At 38.4% G+C, this 17544-nt stretch overlaps 1 protein-coding gene across 1 annotated transcript in view; it reads right to left on the bottom strand.

The window, feature by feature from the left end:
• The window catches only part of Wdr36 (WD repeat domain 36), a 33950-nt gene extending 16809 nt beyond the window's left edge, over window positions 1-17141 (bottom strand). Inside the window, exons 1-13 of the mRNA XM_059246333.1 lie at window positions 16851-17141; window positions 14786-14813; window positions 12969-13069; window positions 11916-12033; window positions 9911-10043; window positions 8143-8197; window positions 6786-6918; window positions 6388-6563; window positions 5957-6077; window positions 5134-5199; window positions 4299-4385; window positions 2835-2980; window positions 438-552 (exon numbers count right to left, since the gene is read on the bottom strand). Coding sequence (XP_059102316.1) covers window positions 438-552; window positions 2835-2980; window positions 4299-4385; window positions 5134-5199; window positions 5957-6077; window positions 6388-6563; window positions 6786-6918; window positions 8143-8197; window positions 9911-10043; window positions 11916-12033; window positions 12969-13069; window positions 14786-14813; window positions 16851-17087 — 1516 coding nt within the window. The 5' untranslated portion in view covers window positions 17088-17141. The remainder of the gene's footprint in view (window positions 1-437; window positions 553-2834; window positions 2981-4298; window positions 4386-5133; window positions 5200-5956; window positions 6078-6387; window positions 6564-6785; window positions 6919-8142; window positions 8198-9910; window positions 10044-11915; window positions 12034-12968; window positions 13070-14785; window positions 14814-16850) is intronic.
• Between the last annotated feature and the right edge of the window lie 403 nt (window positions 17142-17544).

Genomic DNA, 17544 nt, shown 5'->3' with positions numbered 1-17544 from the left:
AACTGAATTACAAAGTAGGGGAAAAATTCATAATTATTAGACTGTTCAAGCAAAAACATTTGATTCCATGAAAGATAATTTAATAAAAGTTGAAATTTTGTCTAAAGCAAAGAAGAAAAATATGTATCTACTTTCCCCCTAATGTATTCATGACTTTCTTCCCTTTGAATATTTTAATATGGTGGGTTTTTTGGTTTTGTTTTTGAAGACAGGGCTTCTGTGTAACCCTGGCAGTTCTGGAATTCCCTCTGTAGACCAGCATGGCCTTGAACTCAGAAATCTGACTGCCTCTGCCTCCCAAGTGCTAGGTTTACAGGTCTGTGAAACCACCGCCTGGCTTCGATATGGTGTTTATATCATATATAACAATATCTGCCTCACAGAGCTGTAGAAACCCATCTGAATCTTAATTTTAAAAGAGGAAAAAGATCCAGTACCTTTATCATCTCCAAAACTTCCTCGATGTATACCAGACTGCATGTTATATACATCTACAGTTCCTGATGAGAGGCCAATTATTGCAAAGTTTCCACAGGACGTTATATCTACTGCCTTTAGGCAAAAGAAAAAAAGAGGGACAATTCTATTTCTGTTTTAATTAAGTGTGAAGAAATTAACTAAGGCAACAAAATATAACTAGTTAACTGAAATTTACAAACGTAATTTTTTATAGTTATTTTTAGAGTTGACATAAAACTGAAAACATAATAAATACCTATTAGAAACCAAAAATATTTTAATTGTGACACATTAATATAATATATATATAATAATATATATACATATATATAAAAACACTGGATAGAACACATCAATTTATATGCATTTATGTAAAATAAATATCTTAATACTCTAAATATCAGTATGTGTCAATAAGCTGCTTTTTTTTTCTAAGCCAAAAATACAAGATTATCTATCTCTTGTTTGGGGCCAGAGAAATCACTGGATGCCAATGTGTAAATTACACGTTATTCACCCAAAAGACAATACAAAAGACTCACACACAAATAAATAAACGGATGGCTTCTAAGACTTAAGTAGAAAATATTTAATTAAAGTTTACTGTACTGGTAACATAAAATTTACACATTATGCAAGATGTACTTCTATAGCACTGCATAAGAATGTTGAATGTATCTATATTTCTCTAAATAACAGAGCTTACAAAAAAAGGAAACAAAACATTCTGTTTAAAAACATTCTATCTTTGAAAACGGAATACTTAGTCTTACCCAGTTTTGAGTACCTCATATTGATGTAGTATTACAGAGTGTACCCTCAGGAACTAAGGCATTACTTACAAGCAAAAAAGGTCCCTATGGTCCCTTGCATTTATTTAATAGTATCTGCCACTGTTAGAAAACCTACTTCTAGTAATTTCCTTTTCTAATTAATTCATTCAAATATATTACCTAAGACAGAATAAGCAAAGCAAAACTAAAAAGCATGAAGGCAACCTCTGAGTGATAACCTTCAGAGCAGACTTTCTAACTGCTGCTCCTGCTTATTCGGTACTGGTTACTGGCTTTGCTCCAGGTAGTTGAGCTGTCAGACAAATGATTCAGCACCACTTAAGATCCCACAATATATCTGTCCACCAACCACAGAGGTACACACATTATACTCTGAGTGATCACTGTAGTCTGTACATTACAATTGTACATTTAAATCCCAGCCTGATCACTTACTACTTTTAATGGACTTAGACATGTTACTTGCTACGTTAAGCCTCAGTCTTACTGTTATAGTACCAGCTAACAATGGACTGTAGCAAGAGATTATTGTGAGGATAAATGAAATAGTACATGCTACTCAGAGAGGCTGGGATGAAATAGGTGTTCGTAAAACATTAGCTGTAATCATCTTCACTACTTATATGAAAACTGTTATTAAACACTTTGCAGATAGACTTCCTAAAGAAGCTTAAGATCTCTGAGGTTTAGAAATCCATAAAAAATGCTTAAGATTTGCTTTTCATACAAGAAAATACTGCATACATACTTGTAAAGCAATTTGCACAAAATAGGGTGAAACACTGAATTATATACTTTAATAAGCATTTTCAATCAAAAGCAGAGATATCCACTAAGAATCATTAGAATGAACAAGTACATCAAGGTCACAAGACACAAGAAGGATATGTAAATGTAAATTATATCTCAATACATTAATACTCAGTACAATTTAAAAGCAACCCCACTTATAATAGCAAAAATTAAAAAAAAAAAAAATCTTAATTGTCTTTCTGTAAAATTCATAGGACCAAAAGAGCCAAACTAGTCTTTGGACAAGAACACACTTGGAGGAATCACACTTCTTGTTCTCAAACCTTCCTACAACACAAACATAAGACAGGGCAGTAGTTGTTAAAAATAGACACATGTAGCCGGGTGGTAGTGCACACCTTTAATCCCAGCACTGGGGGAAGAGGCAGGCAGATCTGTGAGTTCAAGGCCAGTCTGGTCTACAGAGTGAGTTCAAGGACAGCCCGGGCTACAGAGAGAGAAACTCTGTCTCAAAAAACAAAAGCAAACAAACAAAAACCCAAAAAAGAATATACACATACAAATGGCCCAAGATCACATGAAAAGATGCTCAACACCACAAGTCCTGCAGGAAATGCAAATCAAAACCATAGGATGACAGTACTTCACATACAATCACAAATTCAAAAAACTCAACGAGTTAAAAAACTTGATACTGTTAAGGCATTATCTCCAAAATGTTAAACCCTGTTTTTGTTTGTTTTTCTATTAAAAGTATTAGTAAACCTGAAACAAAATGACTGAAGTGTTTCTTTAAGGAGAAAATGCCACATAAACAAGGTCACTTACTGTTGCAACGATGTTATCTGTCTTTAATTCTTTTGGCTTGAGAAAATAAGCACCTATTGTAGATCTTTGGTAATTCCAGGTTGAGCAAGACAGCTTTCCCTGGTGGCAAGCAATGATACCATCCCAGTCACTTTGACGAGCTTCCTCTTAAACACAGTAAAATCATAAATCAAAATGCTGGTCCTTCCATTCATTCACCTATGAGCTAGGCATCTTATAGTCCACATGCACATATAGTCCCAAGGGCCCAAGAGTAAAACAAACAGTTTATCTCTAATAATAACCAACTTCCCAATTTAATGGATTATGAACAGATAAAAATCATTTATTTTATAATGTTCGACATATGCAACATAAAATGGCTAAAGGAAGTTAATACATCTTGCCATAGATTCTGTTGAGAAAAAAGTTTATTATAATCAAGTATGACAGAATGACAGTGTTTTCTAAAGGGACTCAAGAACAGTTTACTGAGATTTTAGGATAAAAATAGTAGCTCACCAAGAGTGGTAATAAAACAGAAATTAGCAGGCTAGTGGTAGAGGTGGTGTTGGAGCCCTATAGGTAGGGGGCCCAAGAGCGACTAAGCAGGGCTGGAGTGATGGGGAAGGTTAAGGGCCCTGGCTGCCCTTCCAGAGGACCCAGGTTCAATTCCTGGCACCTACACTGTAGCTCACAAACATCTGTAACTCCAGTTCTAGGGACTCCAAGACCTTTTTCTGGCCTCTATGGGCACCAGGCACATATGTGGTACACATATATAGATGCAGGTAAAACACCTATACACATTAAAAATGAATTAAAAATTTTAAACATTAAAAAAAGTAAGTAAGAAAAATTGAGGAGAGCAAGTAGGTGAAGTATTTTCTTGGAAGAGGTGGGAGAAGAAAAACTACTAGTCAAAATACAGAGGATTTTGAAAGTCATGTTTCGAATATTCTAGCCAGAGCCACTAAACGGTTCTAAGTATGATTGAGATGTATGTTTAGAAAGGCAAAACAGACAGGAAAGTGGTCAAAACACTTGGTAATCCGGTTATTTCTGTAACCTGGAAATAACCTTAAAATTGACATAAGTTTACAGAGTTACTTCTTGGTAGTTTTCAATGACCTATTATCTGTGTGCCTCCTCCTCACAAAGGTCTGACCTAATGCCACAGCAATGCAAAGTCAGGGAGTTTGGACGAGAACTGTGTCCTCAAGTGTTGCTGTCTGAATGATCTTTCATTAGTAGGCATACGATACAGTAAAACGAACTATAAAACCAAATGTTACTAATGGCTGTTATAAGAAAAGGGGATTAACATAAAACAAGCTCCTGTTAAAGGCAACCTTGTCAGTGTTCACACAAGATTAGCATGCACTTGAGTTCACTTCCTGGACACTTACTATCCAGAAACACTTATTAAAAGAGGGGATACAAACATAAATCAAAGGAGACATGAAAAAGTGTGAAATTACTCACCAGCAGCAAACTTGGTGATGGGTGGGAGCCTTACTGACATGGTATTCTGAAGTCCTTTACGTTTAACTATCTTTTTATTAATTAATCCTGGGGTGGGTAAAAGGGGTAATAGGAAAGTTCTTTAATGAAAAAAGTATGGTAAGGAAAAGTTTTTCCTTGTTATAATAAATGTATAATATTCCCAATTAAATTAGAGGCAAAGCAAAGATGTTATTACCACTGCTATTAAATAGTGTCTGAAGTTAATGAAATCATGAAAATAAGTTGTATGAAATAACAGGAAAACACTATTACTTTTCAAGGATACTATAGTCATAGAGGAAATGAATCAAAAGAACCAAAGAGTGCCAGTCAGGGTTTCACTGGGATGTTTCACAACCAATAGAAAAACCACCCAGTAAGTGGCCAACACCGTAGCAGCAATCAGATAAAAATATAGTTAAAAAAATATTGTGTGCTTATTAGTAAAAACACACATGAAAACCTGTCAAGTCCCACTGAGTACCATCATATGTGTAGTGGCACATGAGAACTAAAAACTTTCTCTAAAAATCATACAATCCTGGTGAGAAGAGCTGGGAAGGGATTACCTCTCTCCAATTTTATTCCAGGAGGAGTTACTTTAGAAATGTGAATATAAAACACATGGGTATACAAAGGTATTTGCTTAAATAATGCCTCCTTCGTAAACTTCTCAAAGAGAAAAGTGTTATCCAAGAGAAGAAATGAATTAATGGAACTTCAGGTCTCTCATAGAATCCTGAACTGATTTTGTGTGTGTGTGTGTGTGTGTGTGTGTGACCAACCCCATGTTTCTACCTTGCAAATGACTTACCATGCCCCAAGCTCTTGTTGAATTTTTCATGGACTGTAGAAAAGGACTGCAGAGTTCCATCTTGACCTAGTGATATGAACAGAAACCCCAGTCACATTTCATACAGAACACGCCTGTTAGGACAGTCCAACAATGGAGTCGGTCGTGTGAGTGCGTCTAAGGAAACAAGTGTCTTGTGATCTGTTTCTCTGAAACATAAAATTACTCTTAGAGTGTGTTTTTGTGCTCCACGTGTAGCAGATAGGAGTGAGTGGACTTCAGCTGTTGTTATTCATAGGCATCTATAGAAAAATAGGCTTTGCCACAGCTATCTTGTCCTTGTGGTTGAATACCTTAATCATGTGATTTTTTTTTTTTTTTTCCCTTGGTTTTTCGAGACAGGGTTTCTCTGTGTAGTTTTGTTGCATGTCCTGGATCTCAATCTGTAGATCAGGCTAGCCTCAAATTCACAGAGATCCACCTGGCTCTGCCTTCCCAGTACTGAGATTAAAGGCGTGCACCACCACCACCGCCCAGCTAATAATGTGATCCTTAACCCTAAGATTATAAATTACCTAATGCTCTGAATAAAATTGGCTATGGCATGAGACTTTTAGTCTGCCTCATTTTTTGGCCCCGCTCTCCCAGGTTTCACGCCACCAACCACAGCAGTAAACACAAGCCAATCACAGATGTTGGGAAGTTTGGTTCTATGCAAAGCTACAGTTTGGAACACTTCAAAGAGCGATTTCAATTGAAAAGTCTGTAAATACCAAACCGATTGAACACTGAGTTTCTACCTCTTAATGTTTACTCAAAATAATGCTAAGAAGCAGGGACTCACTTGCACTTAAAATCTGCTGTCCATTTTGTCCATAATATCTGATCTTGGTAAGAGAAGCACTATGTCCCATCCTGAATCTCAACAGTCGTCCTTCCCCTGCAGGGCCGTCAAATATCCATATCTACAGAGAAACAGAACGCGAGCTGCTTCAACCACGTGCCATCCGCAAGGAGTTCAGTCATCTCCTGAACACGTTAACCAACACCGGGCAGTGCCTGCAGCACCCGCCACTGGCCCCACGAGGGGTTTCAGGAAAAAGTCAGCTGCAATTCCTAACCGCTCGCCAGTCACACACCCTGCTAGATTTCTGTTTCATCTGCACCGATCTCATCCCACACTCCATTAGCCGTAAGTTCAAGGCTGACATATTAAAGCAAATTTATAACAACCCCAAGCCACTTGTGCTTAGAAGAGGACAATAATCATAATACCCTAAGAGCATTGTCAGCGCCATTTGTAACAAGCAGCGGCTCTCTGTGGAGAAATGTCAGCCCAGCTATTGCTGTGGAGTGTGCATTTCTCATTTGATTGATTAATTTTTTGTCTTCCAGATCCCAGAGTCCAATATGGCCACACGGGCTTCCAGCTGCCATTACAGGATGACCATCTGTTAATAAAATAAAAGCATTAACCAAAACATACCAAGACAATAATTCTCTCGATGTATAATTAATCTGCCCACATTTCTATGCTTTCTTCTACCTTAGTCTTATCTTAGTTTCTATTAGGTTAAACTATAAGAAAACATGGTTTTTAAAAATACCCTTATCTTTTTAGTAATGAATTCTAAGGAGTCTTAACTCTTACTTGATTAAGTAAGTTAAGTTACCTGTGCGAAATGAAATGGAAGTAATGGGTCCCCAGTCCTGACGGAACTTCATTAATGTTTCATCGAACTTAATGTTGTGAATGACAACTTGACCAGACGTAAGACCAACGGCAACAACATCCACAGCCGGTGCCTGAAAATTAAATGACTCAGCCTTTTATTTTCTTAAACAATATAACTTCTTGATGATGTACACTACTATGTGCTATCAAACGAAATGAAGTATCTTCTAAAAAGAAGAAGAGGAACCCCACTAATACTATCATTCTGGCATTTACAGTCACTAACACGCAAGTATTTAACAATATATTTTTCAAATTACTTCCCAGCTTCAATTCTGCTAGTCACAGTGACTTTCCAACCTCACATCAGTGCTGACTTGGTAAGAAAACAGTCATACAGAAAAGGAGACTGTATATGAATTCACTACGATCTCTGACTAGAAGAAATGGGGGGGAAGGTCAAATCTTAAAACCATGGAAAGACTTGCCATAAGCATGGAAACATAAGTGACCCACTTAAATGGGAAGTAAATAACTGTTTACTAAAAGAAAATAGGAAAAACCTATAAAGCATTTTACTGTTTTATAATTAGTCTGTTCCAGCATTAATAGTCAATAATTACAACAGGGAAGCCTCCCTTAAGAGCTCCTGTTTTAATACAGATGAATATCCAGTATCATTATGAAATGAGTCAGGCTATACATTTCATCAGCAGGCTGTTAAGTGCCTACTACAGCCAGACTCTAGAAGCTAAGGACAACAAACAAACAAGGTCCTTGTCCTCCAGACACTTAATCACTTGAGAACTGGAGGCTTCAGGGCATACAATCAAAACCAGAACAACGCCAGTGGTGGAATGCAAATAAACTAAGCCGGTGTGGGCAGCGCATATTTAGAAAAGTAAGGCTACACCAGTAGATAAACCAGATATTCTGCAGATGTACACCCATGCACATGCTTGGCTGACTAAACGTGAAAACAAAAGCAGTTGTTTATGGCAGATTCTACCATCTAATAAACACTAGATTTGGAGCCTCAATTATTTCAAATGCCAAAGTTCAGTCCTGATGGACTTCGCTCTGTGCTCTCCAGTCTCCTTTCCATCATAGTTAAGGCATTGAACGATACGCTCATTAATGAAATCACTAGGAAATTCCAAGTACATAGAATCACACAAACTTTCATAGCAACGCCAGTTCTTCTTATTTTCAGCTAAGTTTCTATAACACTATTTCCTCAGGGTAACAGTTTGAAGAGAGAGCAAGGCACGAATCTTTACTTAAGTCTAAAGCACGGTCACTCTGGAAAGGCGTGGCTACACTAGCCTTGTTTCTCTTTAATAAGCAACACTGACCTGCTGAAGGGCTGTCACTCCAGCTTTCCACCCTGGAAACGTATACAGAAGTCTACTGTAAGAAGAGAGAGATAACACTTAGTTTTCAAAAGCAAACAAAAGCAACTAGCATTTACGAAAATAACAGGTGCTTTTTATTTTTTTTATCAAGGGATGCTACAGTCTCTTTTTAAAGGACTCTTATGTATATGGGTGTTTTTGCCTGAATGTTATAGCTGTGTACCACATGTTTACAGAGCCCTCAGAGTCCAGAAGAGGGTGCTGGAATCTCTGGAACTGGAGTTACAGACTGCTGTCAGCTGCCATCTGGGTGCTGAGAATTGAACCCAGGTCCTCTGGAAAAGCATCCAGTACTCTTAACCCCTGGGCCATCCCTCTGGCACCCAGATGATGTTTATTATAAATTCTGGCTTCAACACTCACTATTCTTAGAACATATGTTAATTTACTTAATATTTAAAATGTAATCACATAAAATAAATGCTATCAGTATTCACCATTTCCCAGAAAACAGAAGTGAAATAATTAGGCTAAGATAACATAGTAAGAAAGGGAGTCGAGATGGATTTTAGACCTCAAGCTGCTAATTGCCAGTTCTTAAGAAAAATAACATTATGAACAAAAATCATATTAGAGTACAATAACAAAAGTAAAATATAGGTAGACTTCATTTTTTTATTACAAATTATTTCTAGAAACATCATCACAGATGGGAATAGTATTTGTACATTTCATGACTTACATTGGACAATTCTGATGCTGCCCTTGGTTTCAGAATCAAACCATCAATGAAATGAGGTCATGACACAAACATATAAAAAACAAAACAATCACCAAAGAATTAAACCATAAATTCAATTGTGCAAGTGGGCACAGTTTAGATTACTCAAAAACTATGCAATGGATAAAGTACAGCAAATAATGTAAAAGAAAAATCTAAGAAAATCACTATGGATAGAAACAGATTTTGGTCAATAACCCTGAACCTGGCACAGAGTAGGCAGTCAAAAGCATTAAGTTGAACTGAAGACTGATTGGAAACTAAGAAATAGGATTAATATCAAACCTTCCCCTTGCAACCTTATCAAGGCTTCAGAAAGGACAACTGGGGAGGACTCAAATATTTTGTCTATGTGTGAGTGCCCACGTGTACGTCTGCACACCACATGCACGCTTGGTACCTGAGGAAGAGGTGTCACATCCCCTGGAATTGTAGTTACAGGCAGTTGTGAGCCACCTGATGTGGGTGCTGGGAACCAAACCCAGGTCCTCTGCAAGAGCAGAAAATGTTCTTAACTACTGAGCCTTCTCTCCAGCCCCTTGTTTGCTTTTTAAAATACTACATGAAGAAGGTTGAGCTGCCTTCCCTTCTCTTTGGATACGTGTTCAAATAACAGGTAAATATGTACTTAAAATCATTTTGGCAGTCTTCCATCTCTACTAACAGTAGACAGTAGACTGACAGTGATTAGAGTAATTTGTGTTTAAACAGATTTTTACTAGTCACTGCCCAATTACTTTATGGAAACCTTCACTAGGACTCCATGGACTCTTCTCCATTATTGAGCCATTAGCAAATACTGTTCAATGGGCATTTATGACACTACCCATCAAGTACCAGGACAACAGACCAGCTTTCACATGCGCTGTCAAGGCAGTATTTCAAAGGGAGTATAAGGGAAATAGAACGAGTGGAGAGACTTCCTAATCCTTGAGGAAGCAGTAGAGGAAGTGGGAGTTACCTAAGGCACTTAAATGAAGCGCTTACTTGGATTTTACATTCCATAACTGCAGGCTTCCCTGTTCACTGCCCAGCAGGACTTTATTCAAGTAGGTGCTTGGATGCAAAATTGTAGAAATTTGAAAAACTGATTTATCAAATGTCAATTGAAGGTATTCTTCTACAAAAGTAAAAGTTATTAACAATATAGTTATTGTTTATGAAATAATTTTTTACATTTTTCATATAGTCACATCTACTACATAAGTCAATATAGCACACTAGAGACTTACTATAACGAAATCAAAGACTTACATATTAATCTATAAACATTTATTTTATTTTGTTCATGTGATAGACACACATGTACACAGTGTGCATGTGATGTCAGAGAACAGCCCACGGAGTTGCTGGTTCTCTCACTCCATGCAGGACTAACACCAACCACCGGCAAATGCCTTTATCCAATAAACACTTCTTGAGAAATAAAATGTAATAGGTCACCTTGCAAATGCCATTTAGACTACCAAAAATAATTGACAAGTTCTAGTGTAAATACTACTGCTCAAAATTTTACTGTCAAATCAAGTTTACAGAAAGGATTAAAAATGATCCTGAGGATCAGCATTAGGATTTTTATAATTCAATAAAGAAGCAGGAAAGAAAGTTCTAAATGAAACACAAATATTTACAAAGCTCAATGAGTCACTGAAATAAAATACAAAGAGGCAAACCTCATCAAAACTAACAGTAATGATTACATATTTCCTCAAAAGAGTTTCCAACAGAGGAAGTCAGTTATAATCCTGCAGAGTGTGTGTGTGTGTGTGTGTGTGGGGGGGAGGTACAGCGAATAGTTACTTGCTGAACAATCAAAAAGCTCTTAGAAATTGTATGTTTACTACGTTTAAGATTACTCTTTATTTTGCTTTTTATTTCAGTTTGTGATTAAAACAATGTTTCAATAATTTGCCAAAAATTTAGTATCAAAGAAGACACAATAGCTGGGTGGTGGTGGCAAACATCTTTAATGCCAGCACTCAAGAGGCAGAAGCAGGCAGATCTCCGTGAGTTCAAGGCCAGCCTGGTCTACAGAGTGGGTTCCAGGACCGTCCAGGCTACATGAAGAAACCCTGCCTCAACGACCGTCCCCAAAAGGCACACAGGAGAAGGATAAGGGAAAAGTATGCAAACGTCAGAGTGCACTTTACTATGTCCTTGCCTTTCTGTGCCAGCAGTTTTACTTGAAGTCACTATAAATAGCTCCATGCTGCTGTAACAGCAACAAAACATCTGGGAATTGGCATTAAAAAGGAGCCACACCTGAGACCTTATGAACACCTGTCATCACAGGAAGTACTTTCCCTTACATGAGTAAAAAGGAAACAAAGGGTTATAACTTCAATGAGTAAATGGGATACCTCCCACAAGGGCAGTATCTAAATAGTATTTGCTAAAAACAAACATGCTTACTGTTCAATAGATCACCGAGAGGTAGTAGTAACTAAAAATGCAAACTGAAAAGATCCAATTCAGAGTGGACACACAGCACCTGATGAAGGAAAAGCCAGGGATAGCCTGGTGGTAAACTCCTCACCTTTGAGGCTTACACAAGCTTTAAACACAGTGCTGCTGCAAAGGAACATCAATTAAATGGCACTGACTCACATCCTTTGGAAAAGGATGACTATTTTCTTTCAGGCTATAGGACCTTCAAGTTTACAACCACAATCTCCTTTACTTAAAGTTGAAGATATTACCCAAGAATGACTCAGGTGTGACTGTGCATCCAAATTAATTTCACAGAGAAAACCACAGAACATATCCCCAACCCTGGAGGATGTATTAGCTGAGATGAGTACACCTAATATACTGAAGGTGTGCACAGTCTAAGTAATTGTTTATTGAGAACCTTTTTTCATACGTGCTAAATACTCCCAGTGTTTTGTTGTATACATGTGAAAACTCTGGTAGAGAACTTACGGTTTTCAAAGACTTTTAACTACATACATAAGTATATATAATATCCCCATGCAGAGAAATAAAGTCTTACCTTCTGAATATATGTGCCAAATGATAAGAATGCTGTCAGTATCCACTGAGATAACGTGATCCCCAAAGGGTTGCAAAAGATGGATTTCTGCTTTATGGCCCTTAAAAGTATGTACTATCTATAATGTGAAAGTTTAAAAGAAATTCATGTTACTCAGTCCATCATGTATTATCCAGAAAGCATGTTAACACTAAAAATGTTCATGCTAAGAAATGTAGTCCAACTTTTGATTATCTGAGATTAAATGATGAAATAATAAGGAACCGGGGCCATTCACCTGCTCAACCAGCCAATTCATAAGGAAGTGAAGTAGGAAGATGTCATAAATGAGAGCTAGAGAGCTCAGCCTCTCTGCTGTAGTTCAAGAAGTGGTGTGCACACACACAGGGGCCCCTCCCAGTACTACCAGAGTAACACCATATATCCTAGAAAAATGTATGCGACAGAAGACTTGGCCTCCAGAGATTCCACCATAGTGACTTGCTGATGAGAGAGGAAAAATAGGCATAGACTACTTCTTCCTTATACCACTCTGGTTTGACACAGAAACACATTACAGTAGCTAGCCCTTCCATAACTTTCTCCTCCAAGGCTTGGTTCCCACCAGGACCCAATAATTCTACTCTTTTCCTTGGTTCTTTGGCCCAGCAGGTGGTCAGTTTTCCCACAGCTGATAGCCTCCAACATCTCCTTGTCTCTACTTTGTTCCTCTAACCTCAAACATACAGTGCATACTTAATGTTTATTCAGCTGCACACACACACACACACACACACACACACACACACACACACACACACGAAACCCATCTTCTCTTCCTTCAGAAACTGACATAAAATAACAATAAAGCAAATTAAAGTAGCTCATAATTTAAACCTCAAGGCAGGTGGTGGCGGCACACACCTTTAATCTCAGCACCCGGGAGGCAGAGGCAGGTGGATCTCTGTGAGTTTGAGGCCAGCCTGGTCTACAGAGTGAGTTCCAGGACAGTCAGGGATACTATGTAGAGAAACCCTGTCTCGAAAAACAAACAAAACAAAAACCATAACAAACCTCTTTATTACGGGCAAATGCAGAGAAAACATTCCCATATGCAGCAAAGACTAGCCTCCCATCAGCTGCCATGCAACAGATATCCTGTGGAACAGAGTTACCTAGGAAAACAGAAAAGAAATGTGGGTTGTTAAGACTCTGAATTGATTGGAAATCTTAAATATACATAAAATATTTTCACAACTGTAACTCAAACTTAAATAAAGATGAGAATCAGGATATAAAATTTTTACTTCAATGTCATAAATATGTATAGCATGCAGACATAACAGAATTCTAAAGAAAGAAAAATCTTTTTGAGAAGTTGAAAAAAAATCAGCACTTAATATACAAAATTCTGGCAGATGGACAACTAAGTAGCTATCACTGGGAACATGTTAAACAAAATAATTCCAAGCAAAACTGAAAAGTACATCGCAACTTGGACTAACCCTAAAAACTCTATACAGTATTCTAGATGCTGAGCACTAAAATAATTACATACATTATGGATGGTTTCTACTCAGACTTTTGCAAAGTAAATATGCCTATTACCTTCAGCCATTCTCACATGATATTATTTCCTAAGGCCTCTTTCACTTATACAATCACAATGCCCGTTCCTTCTCTCTTAGGGCGAAAAGAGTTTTGTAGACAGAGGACAGTCTCAGGTAGTTTTAACCCTGTGTATTCCATTTGGGGATTTAGGTTCTACAACAGTATTTTTATAGGACTACCGATTTACTTCTTACTCAACTTGGTTTACTCTCTTCTGCTTATTTACTTAAAACCAAACAAAACACACACATGGTTTATCAGATATATACAATGAATTCCTTAAGTCTTACATCTAACAAGGATTGTATTTGAGGGTAAAACTAGTCTGTCTCAGCTGCCAAGCCCTTAGTCTATTAAACAGCCTTCAGAAAGTAAATATACTTCTCACTGAAAACAACAACAAACTAAATTGAGTCTCTATAGATAGATAGATAGATAGATAGATAGATAGATAGATAGATAGATATTTAATAGTAGAAGGAATAAACACAGTAGTTGGTCCTTCCAGAACTAAATCCCTTTCTCCTCCAGAGCTTTAGTTCCACCAGGATCCAACAACACTACTCTTTGCCTTGGTCCTTGGGCCCAAGTGGCGGTCAGTTTCCCTATAGCTGATAGCCTCCAACATCTCCCTGCCTCTAATTTATTCAGCTAACCCTGAACATACAGTGAATGCAGTTCTTCCATTGAAGTTTCTTTGTCTGCATACACACACACCCCAAATATCATGCCAATAACTGATTCTGGCAAGTATCATGCAAGAGCTAAGAGACACTCTGAAGAACAAAGGGACAATCAGTCTCTAAGTGCATGTTACAACAAAATAAGTAGTGACAACAAAGGATCCTCCTCACCAAAGTCACCTTAACCAAATCACCAAAGTTATCACTGAGAGGAATAAGGCTAGCAACAGCACATGTCTCCCGACACAGCACCAAGAACCTGAATCCAGAAACCTCAAACTGAAAGTATTAAAAGACAACAACAAAAACCTGCACTCCTCATAAGCACCAATCTCATCTTGAGATGGACTTTAGTTGTACAATGTCTGCTTAGCATGTGCAAGGCCAAGGGTTTGATTCCCAGCACAGAAGAACCAGCCATTAAAAATAATAATAATAATAATAATAATAATCATGTAGATCAGAAAAACAAAGTTCTGATGAACTATAACTAAGTGATATGGCAACTAACAATACAACATTCTGTCCTTTAAATTTATGACAAAATCAAAACTGGATGTAGCAAACATGAACAAATTCAGAACAAAATACACTTACTTACTGCAACCAGACTAAGTTTCTGAACCTGTTTAAAAAAAAAAAAAAAAAAAAAGAATTAAGCACATTTTCATTAACAAAACAACTACAATACCTAAGACCCCAAAATTCAGTTATTACCTCCTAAATAAATTTGTTATGCTGTCCTTGCGAAGAAAGACACTCACTGATCCTAACTTGTATTATGAAGAATGCCTGTATTTTCACCTGTTTTACCAGGGGTGATAAGTGACAGACAGCTTCTGTAAATGGCTTTGTGGGTCACACAGATTTTGACTGTGGCATGAAAGCACATGCACATAATAAATGGGCATGGGTGAACTCCAGTAAACTTTTATCTATGGATATTAAATTCTAATTTTTACATAGTTTTCATGTCATAAAATAATTGTGATCTTCCTCCAAATTTTACAAAAATATGGAACCACTCAAAACACACAAAAACAATGGTCATGACTAGTTTACACACTGTAACTCACTGATTTTAGTATGTGGGTAGTAATCCAGCTGGGTGACATTAGGAACTTTACTTAGCTACTATGTGCCTCAAATTTGACCCTTCTGGAGGAAAAAATGGGGTGGGATTAGAATGCATACACACATTATAGGATCATTCAATGAGATTTTGAGTAAACATCTGTAAAACAGAATGGAGCCAATCATACAGTAAACGTTCAATAAATATTAGCTAGCTAAAATAAGTCCTATGCAAAAATCTGTCTAATTTTCTTGTACTATAAATGAATCTGTGGGAAGTCTGAAGGCATGGTAAAAAAGCTAGAGGAGAGTAAATGGTAGAACAAGTTAGCTTACAAGTTATCTTGGGCACATCAGTGACTTGAACACAAAAGGTTCATATTTTTACTGTCAAGTTATTTCCAGTTTCAGACAATGCACTGGTTGGTATGAGCAGCACAGAGTCTTCAAATATATCATGTTGTTATGCTAAGAGTAAAAGTAAAAAGCACCACAAGTTAGAACAAAATGAGACCTTCACTGATTTTTTTTTTAATCAGTAAACTTCAATACACAAAGCAAAAGGAGAAAGTTTTATAAAAATTCTCAATGTGTTACTTTTCTAATCACAGTGTTTGTTTGGAAGCAGAGTACAGGGGAAAGGTGAGTTTATATGTAACAGAGTAGCGAGAGAGCACTAGACCAAGGACAATTTCAAGCACTTTTAACTGAGAAACAGAAAAATTACACTTCAGCTGGGAATTCAGCAAAGCCCACGGTTGGCAAGCAAGGAGGAAGCATCATCAGCACAAGCTTGTACAGGGTGAATAACCTCATTATAACCCACTCTTGACAACATCACTGAACCAGGCTTCCAGAACTCAACAGCTTTCTTCAGCCACACCTACTGGGACATGCTGTCCTCATTAAGAACTCACACTCTTTTGCATAAAATAATAGAAAACGGGTGTAATGACAGATAGGCTATTAAAAGTTAAATACCATCGATAAGAGGAAGGGCCTTGGCAAGTAACTTAATTTTCCTAAGACTTACATCCTAATTTAGTTAAGGTTGCTACCAGATAATGAAACCAGCCTTGAGTGTCTGCAGTTTCATTAAAGACCTTTGCTATTAACGCTCAAAAACGTAGGAAACTAGATAGCTATCAAATGTGAAGGGTTCCCTAAATCTTTATCTCACCGTCTCTATTTCTTCCACTGTTTTAGTCTGAATTTCCAACCAAATTCCTGTGGCCAATTATACAATGAAATGCCCAAGAAGTCTTCTTGTGGAGAAAGATTATGAATGAGGGATAGGGTCTTGCTCTATATGTTTACATCCTTAGGCGTATGTATGTAAACAGGTATTCTGCCAAACAACTGAGATGTTCACCAGTAGTTTTCCCCTGGGCCAGAAGATTCCTCCGAAACTCGCCCCAGGTGGCGAGGTGCCCTAGCAAGGGCAAGGATGCCATGAGGACAGCACCACAGGGAGGGATTACGTAAGACAGGGCGGCAAAAAGGGAAACCCTAGGTAGGTGGGAGGCGAAAGTGGGACAACACCGGGCCAGTTCTGGTTCCTGGGAAGCGGGTGGAGGAAATCACTCACGTCATACGTGTGGAAGCTCTTGCCCACGCAAGTCGTCACATAGAAGCGGCGCTTGAGCGCGCTGTACCGCACCACGTGTGGAACGTCGTTGCTGAAGAGCCCCAAGGCCCGGAACCCCGCGAACAGCACGCTGGCCGTGCGGCCTTCCACAGGGCTCTCCATCTCCGCCGCAGCCAGGGCTCCGCTCAGCTCGCGGCCGGGTGGAAAGTGCTCACCGGGCGCTTCAGCATGCCTCATGGAGGAGCCTGTGCCGGAGCAGTGCGGGAGGAGTACTTCCGGGATCCGGCGCCAATGTGCTAGCCCAGCCGGCTTTCGGTGTCACACAAAAGCGGCTCCCCCGGAGCCCGCGGGCCACGTGCAACTTTGGTTCCGCCGGTCGCATTCGCTGGCCGCTTTCTCCGTGGCGTGGGTTTCCTATTGGTAGAAGGGAATCACTTTCCGGAGGGTCGCTGGGTTGGCAGCTACAAGTGAAGTAAAATACCCAATAGCTTGGAAAGGACTTTAATGACAATGGGAAAGGCTAAAACTGGGATTATAAAAGATGTAAAAACAAGAGACCAGGGATATTTGTTAAGAAATTGAAATCAATGCCGGGCGTGGTAGTACACGCCTTTAATCCCAGCACTCAGGAAGGCAGAGGCAGGCGGATCTCTGAGTTGGAGGCCAGCCTGGTCTACAGAGTGAGTTTCAGGAC

Source organism: Peromyscus eremicus, chromosome 19 (genome assembly GCF_949786415.1).
Source record: "Peromyscus eremicus chromosome 19, PerEre_H2_v1, whole genome shotgun sequence".
Lineage (NCBI taxonomy): Eukaryota > Metazoa > Chordata > Mammalia > Rodentia > Cricetidae > Peromyscus > Peromyscus eremicus.
This window is presented reverse-complemented; position numbering and strand designations above follow the sequence as displayed.